The 18,966-nt window shown below is 39.7% G+C and overlaps 1 protein-coding gene across 2 annotated transcripts in view; it reads left to right on the top strand.

Annotated features, from left to right (window-relative positions):
• PALD1 (phosphatase domain containing paladin 1) overlaps positions 1-18,464 on the top strand; it is a 134,728-nt gene extending 116,264 nt beyond the window's left edge. For both annotated transcript variants that reach the window (XM_053450661.1, XM_053450662.1), the window contains exons 19-20: positions 7,572-7,727; positions 17,677-18,464. In XM_053450661.1, the coding sequence (XP_053306636.1) occupies positions 7,572-7,727; positions 17,677-17,826 (306 nt within the window). In that variant the 3' untranslated portion in view covers positions 17,827-18,464. The remainder of the gene's footprint in view (positions 1-7,571; positions 7,728-17,676) is intronic.
• The last annotated feature ends 502 nt before the right edge of the window (positions 18,465-18,966 follow it).

Raw genomic sequence — 18,966 nt, 5'->3', positions numbered from 1 at the left:
CATTTAATGCATCCTCACACATTATATATTATTCTTTTTCAGGACAAGTAGGGCTATCTTTTAAAATAATTATACAAAATCCACCATTTAGTGTATAAAAATATCTAAAAATGTAGGGAGAATTAGGGGAGAAAAGCCACATTTTCCACAGTTTCACCTATAAAAACTATACATAACCTGTGCACATGGAGGTAAAAAAACTCCAAAAATTATTTCGTTATCTGTCCTAATTTTGAAAACACCCTTGCTTGATATCTTCTTTTTTATGGCCGTTAAAGGGTTAAATATGATATGCTGGGAGTTAAGCCCCAATAACTACTAGAAAAAGAAAAAGAAGAACTGCTAGACAAAGGTGTAGGTGTTTTGAAAGTTGACATCCCAAAGTATTTGACTAGGGGCATTTTAACACTGCCAATCTTTCCCAAACATGCAGTAAAATGTCATACTTTTTCCATTTTTTACAAACCCTGTATTTCAGTATATTTCTTTCCCTGGGTATGTGAAATTACTGAAACAAGTTGTGATTTGTATTCAAACCCCTCCCCACGCAGAGTACAGGAATACCCCACTTTCTTAGCACTGCAGGTTCAAAATTGAAACATGCACATTACAGTTTTCAAACATGGTATTTTGAAACACCAGTTTGCTGGGCCCATGTCTCATTTGAGACACAGTAGAGGTCCCATATTTCAATTTTACCTATATATATATATTTCAATTTTACCTATATATATTCAAAAACTAGACAGCACAAGGAATGTGATTAGGGGCATGTTGGCAAGTCCCAAGCAGCTGATTCCAAACCAGCAACTTATAAATCTAGTGTAACAAAAAAGAAAATATTTTTCACGTCCACTTTGCAGTTGTACCTTGTTTTTTTTCTGAGTGGATATGTGAAAGGTCTTGATTTGTATTCACCAAAACCCCCTCGACTACAGTAATACCCTACATGCATGGTTACATCTTGTTTCTTGGACATTGTGTGATCAAAACTGGAACATGTGCATTTTGGTTTTCAAACTTGGAATTTTGATAGTTCACATTACTGGCCCCAACAAACCTAAAAGATTTCAAATACATCATGCGTACCTTTCTAAGTGGCCCACAGTAACCACAAATGTAATAGCTACCCAGGTGTTTGAGGTTTTTGTTCTGCCTTTTCACATGCCATGAAATATCTGAAATAAAGAAAACACAAAAAAAATCACATTTCTCCTGCGCATGTAGATACCACATATGTGTGGTATGTCAGTATTACACTGTCACAAAACTTGTTTACAGTTGAACTTGGAAGGTGCACCTCATGCTTTTTGGGACAAATGTGTGTTAATGTCTCAGAACCAACTACCATGCAAATAACTAACCTAACAGTTTAGTGAGGGGTTAGGGATTAGGTTAGGGGTTAGTGGATAGCGTAAGGGGTAACACCAGGGTCCTGTTAGTGGATAGCTAACCTGTTACAGTGAAGGAAAAAATGATCTGATCCCCTGCTGATTTTGTACGTTTGCCCACTGACAAAGACACGATCAGTCTATAAAGTTAGGTTTATTTTAACAATGAGAGACATTGAATAACAACAAAACGATTCAGAATAATGCATTTCACATAAGTCATAACCTCATTTGCATCTTGAGTATTTTATCCCCCATCAATCAGCAAGATGTCTGGCTCCCAAGTGTCTTTTATGCAGGTAACGTGCTGGAATAGCCTTCCAGCCGAAGTGGTATATGTTAATACAGTAAAGACATTTAAACAAGCATGGGATAGGCATAAGGCCAAGCTAGATATAGGATAAGGGCAGGTACTAAGGAAAGTACTCAGAGATCGGGCAGACTGGATGGGCGTAATGGTTCTTATCTGCCATCACATTCTCTGTTTCTAAATTGCATTTGCCAGCTTCAAGGAAATAGCACATGGGGCACCGCAAAAGTGTTAAAACAACCTGGTCCTTAAGGGGTTAAACCTACCATTAGGGATGATGATCTGTTTAGGTCACTGGCTGATAGTGAGACTGATCAATGATTAGGGAGCAAGCATTTTATTCTGTTAAATATATATATAGTAAAAAAAAAAAATCGCTATAAGATCACTTGTTAGTGGCAAGTTTAGGCCACTGACATTGATCAGTGAAACTGATCAATAATCAGTGACATAAAATATCACTGACAAGTGATCAAGCAATAATTATGTATTACAATTTTTATTTTTATGAATAGTTTGTGTTTTTATTACTTTAGTTGACTCCTCCATTTAGATGGCCTTCATTCCTGTCAGATCACTCCTATTGGCCAGGAGTGATCTGATCATCATCAGCCCAATGTTGCATTCAGCAACACAGAGATCGGCATCAGGGGCCATGACTGGCCCCTCCCGGGGGCGTCCATGCCCACCATAGACCGTATGGCGGCAGGGCGCTTTTTTAAAAAGAGTTTAGTAAGCGATCAACAATCGTTTCTTAATCTTCAGTGGTGTCCCTGAAATGCCTCAATGGAGCCCAGCTTTCTAATCACAATGTGATAATATAGTAAAATAATAAAAAAAATAATTAATACCATGGAAAAAATAAAAATAGCTAAAAAAAAAAAAAGTGCTAACATTTAAAAATTTTGCTTGAACCATCCAGTTTAAGCAAAATGTAAAAAAAAATACTTTTTAAAAAAAGTTTTTATTATGAGAAAGTACTGAATTTAGGGCTTTAGCTTCCAAAAAAAACCAGATGTTCAAATGTGTCCATTTATCCTGGACTCCATGTAAAGATACGCAGGCCATCAAATACTCACCTACATATCTTTTCATTTTAGAAAAATGAGCCTTTCTAAAATCTAAAACCTTTGTTTTGGTGCGGTGCAATGCAACCGCTGTCCTTTATTGATTGATGATCACTGGAGCTCAGTTTTGGTCCGCAGAGAAGGTAGAAAACGTTTAGAGCATTTTAAGAGTGAGTTTGAGTGAAAGGCCTCAGAATGAATGAAAATGGATGAAAATGTTTAGCTTTTTACTTCGTTTTCATTCGCTTCGTGTGGGGTATGGCTTTTTTTCGTGGCTTTGCACGAATCGCCAAATTTACTACTGAATATTTCTTATAGAAACATTCAACAGGGAATCTGTGGGGACTTCAATTGATAAGCAGAAAAAGCTCACCCAAGAGCTTAAAACAGATCAATATGTGGGGATTCAGGCGGCAATGTCATATACTAGGCTGACTGTTAAATGGCCCTGTGCATGTTAATAGGAATCAAAAACAAAGGAGAAGAACGCACTTAGGAAATGCGCAACCTATTCTGCATACATTCAAAATAGACATATCAATATATGTAATGTCCTGGTTGAGGTGCAGCAGGTTGCCCTGCAACAAAACATACAGATACCAGGAACAGAGAGAAACGCGGTTAGAGACATAGCAAGTATGTAAAGTTGTGGAATGGTAGTTTAGTAGAGTCTCTATACAAAATATCAATTCGTGTAGGTGCATAAAACATCAAAACAATAAAACAAAACAAGAAAAAAAAAAAACAAGTATGAAGTGCTACATATGTGTCAAGGAGAAAGTGTCATCTCCACCCCCGGCGCCTCCTGTCATCGACCCAAGTGGCGACTCCAGGGCATAGATGAAAAAGCAAACAGAAATAGCGTGGAGTACCGTGGAATAACGAACCTAGTCAGCTTATGAACCTTTTTAATTGGATTGTCTCACCTCAAAAAAAATAAAATAAAAGGTCTCCAAACTGCAAAAGCATATGTGTGGTCACTCCTTTTGATCGTTGCACCCAACTATAAGATCAATGTCCTGTTAGTTTAGCTAGCTGGTTAGGTATTTTTATTTCCATTTCTCAGTTGACCATGTTTTCATAGCTCAGCTTGATATCCACGATTTAAACCCACTGACGCAATATGTACATGAAAATGGTAGTATCCAAACAATTTTACAAATCCTTCTTTTATTATTGAATTAAATTACCTTTCCATAATCAATCTGGCTATTTCACATTCCTGTCTGTACGCTTGTGAAATTTTATACTATGTAATTCAATTACTATGATGGGTAAGGGTTTTTTGGTATGTGGAACCAATGCCCCTGATATTTCTCTGTGCTCAAAAAAAAAATGCAGCCTCTAGTTGGGTTCTTTGCATATAAACATTTAACTTGAGTACTCTCTGCTAGAGTTTATCAAGTGGTCATTTAGCCAAAATGGACTTTAACGGATAGTCATACTGACACAGAAAATAATACAAGATTATAAACCCATTTAAGATTGTCTCTAAAATAGGGTGACCGGATGTCCCCGGATTGAGGACACTGTCCCCAAACAAATCATGTCCGGAATAGCTTTCGCAGGGGCCCTGCTGCTTACCAGTGTGTGCGAGCAACGTCTCTTGAATCCGCCCAGGGGAAGCAGGAACCCAGCGGAGTCACTCGAATTTACGTCACATGACTCTGATCTGTTCCTGCTTCCCCTGGGCGGTACAAGAGAAGTGCTCAGAGTGCGAGCAAGGCAGAGGGAAGCACCGGTCCTTGCGGAAGTTTGCGAGCGTCACAGAGCGATCTGCAGTTCAGGTAAGGAGGTGGGAGAGGGTGTGTGAACGAGTATGTATGATTGAGGGAATTAATGAGTATCTGTGAATAAGTATATGAATATGTGAATGAGTGTCTGTAAATGAATATATGAATGAGTGAATGAGTAAATTAATGAATGTGTATTATAGCATGGATGTGTAAGGGGGGGGGCACAGGCAGGCTGTTTGAGGCTAGTATAGCAAGTCCTATGCTTCCAGTCTGGGTGTTGGGCAGGTCCTGCTTACAATCTGGGTGTCATGGCCAACATGATACTAAAAGGGGGCAATATGCAAGGGAATGGGGGCATTAATTCAAAAGGGGGTGTTGGCTGATGGCATCACATATCACTACTAAAGGGGGGCTGAATAAATATACAATGTGGGGCTAGCTGGGGGCAAAACACAAGGGTGACCACATCAGCTATGTTTTCCAGGACACATGACTTTTTACATATTGCTGACCAGCCAAGATAAAATGCTGCCCTGCAGTATGGGGGATGTATAGACTCATGGAAGGGAACCAGTTAGTCAGATATACATCCCCCATACTGCATACATAGCTTAGCCCGTTCAGATGTGGGTGTCGGTGTCAGAGCCTGTCCTGGTGTGTGTGTTTGGGTGTCGGTGTCGCAGGGCCTGTCGTGTGTGTTTGGGTGTCGGTGTGGCAGAGCCTATCCTGGTGTGTGGGTGTCGGTGTTGCAGAGCCTATCCTGATGTTTGTGTCGGCAGAGCCTGTGCTGGTGCGGATGTCTGTGTGGCAGAGCCTGTCCTGGTGTGTGTGTGTTTGGGTGTCGGTGTGGCAAAGCCTGTCCTGGTGTGTGTGTGTTTGGGTGTCGGTGTGGCATGGCTTGATAAAGACCTCTAGAGGTCGAAACATTGCCGCTGTTTGTGTGTGGTAATTAAAACACCTCAGAACTTGAAGTGCTGAGCCTCCGTCTGTTTGTTAGTAAGGGACCCGGAGGAGTCTGGCTTGTGGATCTGTTGATTTTTTGGTGCTGGTAACCACTTCTACATATTTTTTCATGATCCTAGGGTTTAAGAGAGAGTCTCTTAAAAGAACAGCTCTCTAAAGATGATACCAGCTTTATCTGAATCCATCAAATTGTGAACCAAATATTCACAGATAGCTCAAACACTTTCCTTGGGAAATACGGACAAACACACTGATTTTATTGGCGGAAGTAAATTGACCAGTTGAGCCAAATGTCATATGCTCCATTTTATTAGGTGACATTAATATTGGAAAAAATTTACTAGGAACATTTTGCCATGTTTCCTCTCAACATGATGGTTTTCCACCCATGGAGATGGAATGAGGCAAACTTTGGCTCAGTAAATTTCTTGTTGCAGCCAGACGTTAAAGGATGTTTTTAGCAAAAACATTTTTATAAAGTTTCCTCTGGTCAACATATCATATTCCAGTGCTGCTTCCATGCAATGTGACCACTGACAGAGTACTGACCTGTTGGGGATGGAGGGGAAAAAAAGATTGAACCTGCATGGAAAAGATCCATACATATTCTTTGTCACTTTCTATTAGCTTATATTTGTTTTCCAACAATATAATAAAAGTTGTACATGTTTTTCTAAAAAAAAATGAATCACTTATAAGTAATAGGTTTTGGCCACCGATATTAATCGGTGAGACTGATCAATAATCAGTCACCTAAAGTGTCACTAATTAGTTATAAGGTTGCGATATTAAAAAATAAAATGTCGGTTTTTCATTCATAATTTTTGTGTTTTTTTTCTTTACCTGAAGATACAGGACTTTAACTCCTAAAATGCTGCGATTGCGTCATTAAAGAGATTAACGCTGCACGATCACTCTCATGGAGCGATCAAGCCGCCCTACCAAGTAGACTTGCGCTCAGGAGAGTCCACACATAAACACTGATCAGGCGTAACATTATGACTACTGACAGGTGAAGTGAATAACACTGATAATCTTGTTATCATGGAACTTGTCAGTGGGTGGGATATATTAGGCAGCAAGTGAACATTTTGTCCTAACACATCAGTGTTAGAAGCAGGAAAAATCGGCAAGTGTACGGATCTGAGCAACTTTTACAAGGGCCAAATTGTGATGGCTAGACAACTGGCTCAGAGAATGTCCAAACTGCAGCTCTTGTGAGTGTTCCTGGTCTGCAGCGGTCAGTACCTATCAAAAGGTCACGTGGATGGCCAGGTGTGTGTGCATCGCTTACCCGGAGAACACATGGCACCAGGATGCATCCGTAGAGACCCCACCTCACAACTTAAAGGACCTGCTGCTAATGTCTTGGTGCCAGATACTACCGCGCACCTTCAGAGGTCTATGGTTCGACAGGTCATGGCTGTTTTGGCAGCAAAAGGGGGACCTACACAATATTAGGCAGGTGGTCATAATGTTATGGCTGATCGGTGTATAAATAAAATTATTAGCCTAAAAAAATTAGAAACACAAATTCCATGCTACACAATCATAATAGTTTAATGAGAAAAGAAATCAATAACAGCAATAACTAGCCGTTATTTATGCTTCCCAAATGTTCTTCCGGGGGCTGCAGCGTCTTCAGACTCACCCTAGTCTGTGTCCAACAGCAGAGATCCTTAAAAGGTGTAACAGAAGCCAGTACTGCAAGAAAGTAAAATCAAGAAAAACTTTATTCCTGTCCTTGGACAGCAGCAACCAGCATCCTCCACCAGCAAGATTTCACACACCAGTGCTTAATCAAAAGCAGTCTGGTTTACTAGGAAGGGTGTAATAAAGATTTAAACACTAATATGATATGTACACATTTAATATATTATCATAGGTCAGATTTTCTAAACAAAACTGTATTCCATTTTAAACTTTCCAATGGATTCCTTGAAATAAGGAATAGTGAACAGATATACCATGCTTAAAATATTTCAGTACATTCTATATGTGATTTTGGTCACTGAATGGTTACTACTTGTGCTTTATAATTGTGTGTGACAAAATCTCACATTTTATCCATCCATTACTAATGAGTTTATTATTTCCCCCCCAGATTAAGACAGCCAAAAATGTCAAAGAAATGCAAATGCTCCAACTAAGAAGCCTTCAGTACTTGGAGCGATACATCTACCTAATCCTTTTTAATGCCTACCTGCATTTGGAGAAGAAGGAGACTTGGCAAAGACCTTTCAGCACTTGGATGTATGAAGTGAGTACAATTTTTATATGATGAGAGCCCAGAAAACTGTCTGAGAAACCTTATAGGTGAACAAAAACCCGTTGTACTCGAATGCTTGCCATGGCAGGACAGCACTACTACAGTTGATCAGGTATTTGTTGACCAAAAATACGGAGTCTATGCCTCTGGGTATTAAAACGCAAGGACAATTTAAAGCACATTATACTTCGGAAGCCCACATAAAGGTTCTTACAGATTTAAAAGCGCAATGATATATTTTTATGTTTTATGTTATAAGAACACGAGCCAATGGTCGGGGCAATTTAAGAATCGGTATATAAAAAAAGTGCATCATGAGGGGATCCAAGGTGAATACAATGTGCTTATCAACACGTGATAGTGAAAAAAAGTGTGCCCCCACACACTCATCGCAGTGCCGAGTGCCCCAGCTGATCCATGCTAGGGGACGCCATAACACCTCAGGCTCTCTGACGCCATCCCTGAGACCAGAGGACCAAACTTTACCTCTCTCACAGGTACTCACTTGATCTTAGCCAAAAGGCTGAGGACGACAGCCGTTTTGTCCTTAATGGGACTCGTCAGCATGAGGTTGTGATACTTTCTTAATACCACGTACAACTGCAGAAGGAGCGAGTAGAGGGAGGCATGTCCGACTGCAGCCTCGGCTCCTCAGATATAGGAAGTCAAAAATACTTATGAAGATGGACAAAGGGAAAAAAGGCCAAATACTGACATCCAGAAACAACTTACCAGAAACGTAATTTCTACAAGAGAACTACTACTCCTTTTCACCCCTCCTTTTCTTTTAATTATGCATATTATTCCTGTAAAATCAGGCATTTTAGCCAGCTGGGTTGCTGGTTATACTTCTCCACTTAACAAGTCAGGTCTACTCAGTTTTCAGTTAGTAGCTCATAGTGATTTTATCCCGCTGTAGATAATATACCGTATTGGCTCGATTATAAGACGAGGTTTTTTTCAGAGCAAATGCTCTGAAAAACACCCCTCGTCTTCTAATCGGGGTCGTCTTCTAATCAGACCTCAAATAGAGGTCTGATTAGGAGACTAATAATCAGATCCCCCGCACCGCTGCAGGGGACCTGGATCCTCCTGTCTCACCCCCCCCCCATCATACACACACTTACCGGTGCTTCCTGCTGTATTGCCGGTGCAGCGGGTTGATGTCTACGCGATCCGCGTAGACAACGTCCGCTGCAGCCGGAAGTAGGTGTGGCTAGCAGTGGGGGTTGTCTGCGTCCGTCGCGTAGACCTTCCCCGTCTGTCAGAGATCAGAGTTCCCCGCACCGGTGCGGGGAACTCTGATCTCTGACAGCCGGGGAAAGCATATGCAAGGGACGCATACAAACCCCCGCTGCCAACTCCACCTCCTTCCGGCTGCAGCGGAAGGCGACGTCAACCCGCTGCCTCGGCTGGACGCACCGGTAAGAGAGGGCTGAGAAGGGAGAGAGGGGGAAGGGGGGGTGAGAGAGTGTGTGTGTGTGTGTGTGTGTGTGTGTGTTAAATGGGGGTATAGGGGGGGTGTGTGTTAAATGGGGGCATAGGGCATTTCTGGAGTGGCGTTAAGGGGGCATTTAATAGAGCACTCTGCCTCCTGAAATGCCTTATACCTCCCTATATGCCACTCTGCCCCATAATATGCCTTTTAACCCCCTAAATGCCAGAGTGGCATATAGGGGTATAAGGCATTTCTGGAGGCAGAGTGCTCTATACAATGCCTTTTAACTCCCTTAATGCCACTCTGCCTCCTGAAATGCCTTATACCTCCCTATATGCCACTCTGCCCCATAATATGCATTTTAACCCCCTAAATGCCAGAATGGGATATAGGGGTATAGCATTTCTGGAGGCAGAGTGGCACATAGGGGGTCAAAAGGCATACCATGGGGCACAGTGGCATATAGAGGGTTAAAAGGCATATCATGGGCCACAGTGCCATATTGGAGTGGCAAGCCTGGGGGCAGATGTGCATAACTGGGGGACAGGTTGGAAAATACAAGAAATAAAAACAAAAAAAATATTTTTCTCAATCATAGCTTTTATTAAAAAAAATAGTTTACATGAATTAACATTTACTGGTAAAACTTTTTTCCTTTGGGGTCGTCTTATATTCAGGCTTTTTCTTTTTTTCCTAAGTTAATAATCAGATTTTGGGGGGTCGTCTTATAATCGAGCAAATACGGTATTACACAGTCTAATTGCCAAATTAGATTCAATTAACCATTTCATTTCTAATTTTATACCATAACAAGTTTTAAAACCTTGGTTATAGTTTGTGGCGTGTTTTTTTTCTTAGTTTCAGTGAAACTACCCGTGGCAACTTAAATGACTTTTCCTTACATGTGTAATTAATTGTGCCATGATCCCATGTAAAATTCTCTCCCTGCGCTGTAAATATTAAAACCTTTGCAGATTTATGTCCTGTCACTATGGCATTCAAAAGGCTTCAATTTAAACAATGCAAGACTTCTGTTGGTTTGGATAACCAAATCAGAGTGGGATTCCTGGCTCTTGGTATGTGTTCATAGTGGGGGGGGTCTGTACTTTGTCAGTAAACACTAGTATTTCCCCATTTACAGACAGCTGTTGTCTGATGTAAACAGCAGTATTGAGATCACACATACAATTTAACTGACAGCCCCTTCATTAACTTCTCTTCCATCTCACTCTACCCCTCCTACAGCTGCGTGATCTCAGAACAGTTACCTTACCATTCCTTCCAGGAGAATTTAGATCCTTATTAGTTCTTCTTTTGTCTCCCTGTTGTCTGAACTATAAAATGTTTGGCCCCATTCTGTTTTTGTTGATGCGTTCTCTCTGTCTTCATAGTTTGGTCAGCTGCTTATGAACAGACGAAGGTGGAATTTACGTGCATTCTTTAATAAATAACTTAGGAAGGAACCCAATTCCTAAGCATAGGCTTTCCGGTTCTCCAGGCATATTTCTTTCACTTAAGCATTAAAAAATGGTCAGACAGTGTCAATTCTTGAGCATTATGTAGTTACCTGAAAAATACAGTCATTAATATTTACAATACATGATAAATCTTTAAACTGAAACTGTGTACATTTTGGTGTTTAGTGGGATATACTATTTTTTTCCAGAGCAATCACACTGGTTGCTTGTCCATCACAGACTCACCTTGACAAGGTCCACATATATGTCCCTGCAGGTGCTTCTGCAAAGCATAAATACGTTTGAGACACATTTGTTCGTTTGATGACGTAACCAATCAATCCAAGTGAACCTTACACATGTCGTGCAATATTTCTGTAGCGTATGGCTTCCAGGCCATTAATAGCCATTTTCTCGATTATAGTAGTACAAGGAAACCAACTTGTTTGCTTAATATTAGTATTTATTATTTGTCGGAGTATTTTTATTCCATTATTTTAACCGGTCAATATCTCAGACTTGTGTTATAGGACCTGGCAGTGTATGAAGGCTATTGTAACCATTTGAAGACTGCACATGTTTATATGATGCAAACATCATATAAAGTCATAAGTCTGTTGGATGATTTTGTCTTAAAGTCAGTCAAGATATACTTGATTGGTAGGTTGATATTAGGTTGATGTTATTGCTAATGCATGTGTTCTGTCATTGAGCCATAGGGGAATCTCTTTATTATTTGAGGGAACCTGACCCACAGCTGCCTTAATATTAGACATGGGAATTGCTCCTGTAGTTTGTAATAAAAGCTGAGACACATTCCAAGCTCCTCTAATTAGTATCTGCTATAAAGTGGCAGTGACAAGGTTCAGTTCTCTTAATAACTGTTCTCTCTCCAGCCGAGGATTAGCCACCAGTGGAGATAATTCCTGCCTCTTAACTGGTGAATATAATTCAGAACGGGGTGTACCCCACCTCTCACTCTGGACATATGGTCCATGTCTGCGAAAACTATTTGGTATTATAGGGGCTCTTCCTAAAATGATCTGACATCCATCATAAACCAGATTAACAATGGTATACCGAGCAGAATTAAAATCGGCATCCTCAGACTCAAATGTAGGAGTTAAAAAGCAACTCCATTTGGTCCTAACATCAATATATGAATTAAGCAGCATCTAGCTCCTGATCCCAAGGGACCATACTGTATTTCAAGTGCTAAAACCTCATCATTTTACACATCTCTGCCTTGTTGCGATTTGCTTAATACATTTAATCGCTGTATATCAGCAAAATGAACAGCCATGATATTGAAAGTACCTTCTCTTACGCGGTAAAAAAAAAAAAAAAAAAAGTCTGGGTTATATAAAAAACTTGAATTCTCGAGCCCCACGTTGGGCTCCAACTGTGATGGGTTCACATCTTTCCTCCCATGTAAAAAGAGGTTATTCTCCACTCTAAGTGATAAGTTACCAAATCTCAATTTTATACATGTGGATAGGTCTCACATTCAATAAATTAAGTTGTGACGACAATTATAAGAGAGGACTGAAAATTCAATTATAGTTATTTATTAAATATCACAAAAATTACATAAATCCAAAATTAAGCAGAGTGTAACATAGAATGCCTATTAAAATGCCCAAAATTTGTTCCACTAACATTTAAACATACAATATAGAAGCAAAACATTGTTATTCTGCTTTAAGGTTTTTCCAGCAAATGTTTTTTTTTTTTTGTTCATTTTCATTTTGCAGGTCTAAAGTAATATGTTGTATATATGAATCTTATCTCTGTATGTGTACGTAATGTACACAAAACAGTATATATGGGGAAAACCATGCACCAGGATCAACCTTCTCAGAGTTCTGTTTTCTTTTCTTCTTTAATATGTTGCCGAAGCCATATTGGAGATTTGCAGATTTTGGGTGGTGGGAAAGCCCTGACCCTCCATCTCACTTTGCATTGCTAATTCGTAGTGGCATGGCTGATCTCCTCACTGAAGATGAAAGCTCGTCTGCCAATTCTGCTTAATCAATGCAGACTGGTTCAAGCAGGAGTAGAGGCCACGTGTCTTAAAATGAAGTCCATTTTTTATATACATTTGTAAACATGAGCAATTGTATGTTATTTGTACTTTTTATTACTCTTATTATTAAGGGATGTCTAGAATGTCAGAGATAAAAAAAATTCTAATTTGCTTGCTTCTATGATTGTGAGTGAAGAATAGCCAAACCCTTATTGATTTGCTTTCTTATGGCCTTTGTTCATAGACAAGTAATGTAACACTGACCAATGAAGCTCCTTTGAACAGGTCATCCCCTGTAAAAGGGAAGGCCGAAGATAAAATATTGTGTAATATAGCCCAAATACGAGACTAAAATGGTAAAAACAATCCTCTCCAGATCTCATTTCTCATAAAATTCAGGAGTTGGACAAATAGACTGAACGCTCCCTGGCCATCTGAGCTGTCTACAGCTGGGCAGCAGCTCTGGTTCACCTGAGTAATGATGCTGCTCAGGGGAAATTGTTTCCCAACAAACCACATGCCAATATGAACACGATTTACAGATGAAGCTCTTCCACTGTGAATCCCTATACCTCTGCCCACTGCTTGAGATTAGTCTCTCATGTCTCGTATCCCTCTATCGCTGCCTGCACCTGGGGATGAGGCTCTGTGTACCTCTATCTCTGCCTGCTGTTTGGGCTTGCATACTTTCCTCTTGTATTTCTTGACATATAAAAGGACAGAACCCAATTAAAATCTTTAGGCGCAGGATTGGGCCCCAACAAAGATAGGCCAGCCCTCAGGCTCCGTGTGACCTGATTTGGTCCTCATCCCAGGTGGTGGTATGGATTGGGATGAGCGGAGAGGAAGACCAGATCCCAGCGCTGACACCAGCATAACTGAACCAAGTAGACAGTCATTGCCACCTCCCTCACACTGTGAGCCATCTACAGATGGTAAACCACTTTGTTTCTCCAAAGATGCTGCTCTAGGAAAGAAATTTCCCAATGAACCATACCACCAGAATAGAGAAAGATGCCAGTTTGTATTGGCATATGACAAGGTGATTATGGGTAAACATACAGGATATGAATAATTTCATTGTCATTATGAATAGCTATTGAGGGTGTTGAAGGGGACTGGAAAGTGTTCCTTTAAAGTGGTTAATAAATCCAGACCATAACATGCACAGGGGTCAATCAGAAAGGTGCCTACTATTCGAATGAAGGGAATTTGCTGGGGCGTGGGGCATAACTACACACATGGCTGCAATGATACATTATAACATTATTTATCGGTGTATAATACACACTTGTATAACTAAAATACGAAGCTGAAACCCTACCTGCGTGTTATACGCCGATGAATCCTAGAGCTGCATGATTTACTGCCACGTCTCCCTCACTTCCGGTCCTGGGGAGGGCACGTGTTATACGGTATATGATGTTAATACAAAAAATGGCAACAGGACCAGGTGCTGTTACCAGGACCTCCAGCTGTAAGATGGGTACCTGGCAGAAAATAAAAAAAAACTATTGTATTTGTTTAAACCTCAACAAGCCAGATATAACTGAAGGAATTTTATAGGTACTCCTACTGCGTACTGACAAAGAACTATATTAATTAGCAGTATTCACCATCATATTTACACCATCTTTAATTATGTTCTGTGATCAGCAGTGTCATTTTCTATTTACCAAAAATCTGGATACATGGGATCGGAGTATTCATGTCAAATTGTATAACATTCTGTATTTACTAACAATTCTGCCTCATTTATTTCTCCCACGGTTACCAAGTGGGACTGTATGTTATGGGCTGTTAGTCTAACACATTCCTTATTTTGGAAAGACGCTTGGCTTGCAGGAAACTACTCTCTGCAGATTTTGTAGTTTCTGCATGAAAGAAGGTCTTTAAACTGAACTCCTATCAGTCTCGCCCCCTTAATAAACTTCTGCACTTTCACTGACAACAAGGAAACATTGTGGCATATGCAGCACACTGCCAAAGATAACACAAACTGTACAAAATATAACAAACCCTTCAAAAGTTTCTTAGAAAATTCTGAAGCTCCACCAGGCGGAATGCAAGAGCTAACTTGTACGTGCTGTATATGTCAAGTCATATCCTAGCAGGATAGGCATGTTTTTTTGTACACGTGCATATGTTGTAAAGTAGGCATTTAGTAACATACAATAAGAGAATGCTAATATGACTGAGAATAGTGTTTTTTAAATAGTCTGAAAACTGTGAAAGAATGCATTCATCAGTTTTATAAACTCACATCTTAACGCAATAAGATATCCATTCCTTTAATATCCAAAGGATCAAATGCCATTTGACAGTATTACGCTGTAACTGAATTACACAGCTTAGTAAAAAGATATGGGTTTCTTAATATATTTTTTGCTACCTTACAACTGTCACAAAAAATATAATTTATAGTTTCCACAAAACAAAAATACATAATTGAAATTAAGATTTTTTAATACATCGTTAAATGATGAAAAACATGAAAATATAGAAAACTTGTCAAGATCGGTCCTTTTATATGTCCCTGGAAATAGAGTTGTCTGATGCAGGATGCCCTTTTACACTAGACTTGTGGTGGGAGCGAGGGTGCTATCTACTTCCCATTGATTTAGCTGAGATGTGTCTAAAGTAAAGAAGAGTACAACATTAGCTGTTTCTCGAGGGGTGCCAAGACAATTCTAATCAACCAGGTTCTCCATTTTTCATATGATGTATAAACCATTACCCCCACCAACATACTTGATATTTTTCTTTTTTCGTATCTTTTTTGCAGACGATAGGCCTTTGCTCATACAAGTACATAGGTCTGTATTACAATAGGCTAGTTAGGACATGTCCTTAAATCTGTTCATTCTTTAGACAATGATGTAAAGATACTAATAGTTTATTATTAAACTATACTGATCCGTAACATTTCCTTTTACCACTAACTGTGGTTGGGCCTTCATAATGTTCATTAAAGGGACAGCCAGTGAGTGCCAAGAAAACACTCCCACACACAGGATCATTAAATATATTTCGTTTAACACACCTCCTCTATGGAAAAATAGCTAGAGGTGGGGAGAGGGGTAAACGCCCCCTTGTCCCTTCACAATCTTCCCTACAACTCACTGTTCACTGAATAAATCCCAATTGCATAATAGATTAGTGGTTGACTATTTTCACTGGTACCATATTAATAGAATCTGTACCAAGATTTAACTTATTCAATAAACATCTAAATAATAGCCTCCGTGCCATGGGCTCCTGGAGGGGACTGAGTGCCAGCCTCCTTCCTACAGACTATCGGCCCTGGTATGTTTCTCAACGTAAAAGAGACTCTAAAGACTGTGGAGCTTGGACAGATTTGGGGTTCCTGGAAGGGGGTTTATGGGTGTTTTACTCTCCATCGGGTCAGGACTTACAGGGCAGAGACCTCTGTGGCCAGTATGTGTACCCGGATCTGATAACCAGCACGTTTCAGGCAGAAGTCAGGGAAACGCCTGTGTTTAACATCCTCCCCACAGACTACAATAGTGACCCCCTGCTGGGCTGAGGTGGGCTGAGTGCAAATACTGAGCTGTGTGCAAAGGAGGACTTGATGGAGAACTTTGCGCGGCTTGTTGTGTCTATTGTATGTAAATTACCCCTTGTACTGTTTAAATACCCCCGTGTTTCCAAATAAACTGAGTCCTGTTTTCACCTCGACATGATTGTTGTCTGATGCTTGGGGTGGGCTGCTATGATAACTTATTGTGCGTTTCAGGACCACACTGTGCAGCTCATCTTCGGCTAGCCACGGTGCCAACGCAGCTCCTGTGCAGCGACATCCCCCCTTCTCTCTACAACGCTGGTTCTGTCTGGCGCTGAAGGGGTTAATTGTTGGTGTCCTGGCAGGAGGAAGCAACGTTTGGCGGGAGTACCCAGTCAGGGTACAGGGCTTCCCACCACAATAGCTTAAATACTTTCTTGGCCGAACAAAAAGTAGTGGATTTTGTAATCTAGTATTCATATTATACAATGGAAGAAGAGAACAATATTTTGCCTAAAATTGCTACCGCAATGTAAACATGACCACACATAAAAACCGTAATATCTGAATTGCATTAAAACAAATTTATATATGCATGAAGTTATGTATTAAATGAGTTACAATCTAAGCAGTGAGTTAATCTTTGTGTAACCAATACACCATTCATTGAGAAAGTAACAGTCTCTGAAATAGAGAGATGGTTGCAAGCGAACTGACCAAGGAGAAGAGACAGGCATGGCTGAGAGGGGGAGTGATACCTATTACTCTAATGTGGCTAGTTGCCAAAATCTTTCTGTAAACCAACCAGTCCTCCACACCCTCTCTTCCTGGTGCCTCCTCAAGTCTAAAGTGGGACTTTTTTCTGAAGCAATGAAGATTATAGATGGGAGTTGTTACTTTCTCAAGATCTAGAACAGGGCGTCTCATTCATAACACTGAGGATGAATGTGTTGGATGCAAACATGCAGACTCCTGCTCCTCATTCTATGAAAGTGGCCGGTAAAACACTTCACTGATTTATTTTTCTTCTGCAGTTCAAGGCAGCTTTGGCTACAAATAAGAGCTCAGTTAATAGTTTTACAAAAAACTACTTAGTGTTCGTTACCTCTTTGCATATTAGAATATTGGATTAGGTTTCTTTACTAACACTAGGACTGCTAGTTCCCTACCCGTTTTAACCCTATACTTCCCTTAACCTAAGATAAATATCCTAAAAAGACTGTTCGAATCAGTCCACCACTGTTCCACCACTAAACTATTTCCATATGGGTTGAGTTGAGATTAAAAATTTCTATACCTAATATGATCAACTATCTACGTATAATATCAACATTAATTTGTTCCTCCTGTAAACTCACAAGTACAAAACTTTCTGAAAATCCAGTTAGCCAATGTAGTGCATCACTGGTAAATTAAAATATTTCAGATGATAAAGTGTTACATGACGCTAGAGTCTTTTGTTGTTTGCTTTAATATGCTTATCATTGTATCTTCAGGTGGCATCCAAAGCCGGAGTTTATGACCTACTAAATCAGCTTGGATTTAGCGAATTTGAGAACCCTGAAGACCAGCCTTTGTGCCGACTGCGTTATCGCTGGCAACAGCAAAACGCTAACACTCTGCCATTCCGTGGAGAGTTTATTTAGAACACAAATGACCGATGGACCAATAAGATGACCAGTTTACTTAACAGAGAGCCATTTTGGAGCTTGAGAAGACTGCCTTAAGGATTCAGGACGGAAACAAAAACCTACCACCCAGAAGATGCCTAGCGGAATTATTATAATCACTATAAATATGCATGAAAAGTACTCGTTACTTGGTTGGAGTAGGCAGTTAAGCATTGTATAGTTTCTAACAGGGTTATATCGTCATTTTCCATTCCACCAAATCTGATGTCACAATTGAGCTACATACCCTCTATTTTACAACGTTAAAACTGTGTACTGTAGGGTTAAATAATGCAATTATATTCATCATAGTCATTGCTACGATTGGGTTATTATATCAATCTTTTATTTAGTTTATCCCTTAATGACACGTTTACCTTTGTAAAAGAGTGTATATTTAATATTTTTACTTATCTTGGTTGAACATGTTTAGAAAGGGTAGGCCAAAAATTCTGAAAGGCAGTAAGGCGGCTAGGATTTGTTATATTACCTAGTCTGCTTTGTATTGTAGTGTGATTTGCAAATGTGTGAAAGTAATTCTTATTTCATGAAGCAGGAATAGCCTGACTCTTTAATATGTTTGGAAACTTTGCTCATGAGGAAAAAAACATAAATGTAACAAATGTTTTCTAATATAGTTTGGCATAGACTGTATTGTGAAAAATAAGATGGACTAATATACATATATACATACCTAGAAACAGTTTTTAATGAACTATAATACAGGTTTTGTAGGGGGAGTTTTTATTATTTTAATTTTTTGCTTATTGTACAGAAATGTTTAGTGTGTCCATTAGTTCCAGAATGTATGTATGTGTATATATCTATATCTATATAAAGATATAAATATATATATACATACACACACGTATGACTACTACCCAGATACCACTAATATTAGGTAGTCCAAGTAAAATAATAAATATTTAAATAACTTGATTTATGAATTTCTAGAGAAAAAAATGCATAGGGATGTGCCTCATGTTGTAATGTCCGGTATTGGCATGCACTTCAGGATCATTTGAGGTGAAGCTGAGGAAGAGGAGCACTTTGTCACAAAGCCTACGGTGTCTACGGTGGCCCCACAATTCTGGGAAATGAGGTTAAGAGGACAGT

The sequence above is a fragment of the Spea bombifrons genome, chromosome 11, assembly GCF_027358695.1.
Source record: "Spea bombifrons isolate aSpeBom1 chromosome 11, aSpeBom1.2.pri, whole genome shotgun sequence".
Taxonomy (NCBI): domain Eukaryota; kingdom Metazoa; phylum Chordata; class Amphibia; order Anura; family Pelobatidae; genus Spea; species Spea bombifrons.
Note: the sequence above shows the minus strand (reverse complement) of the source record. Positions and strands in the feature narration are given on the sequence as shown.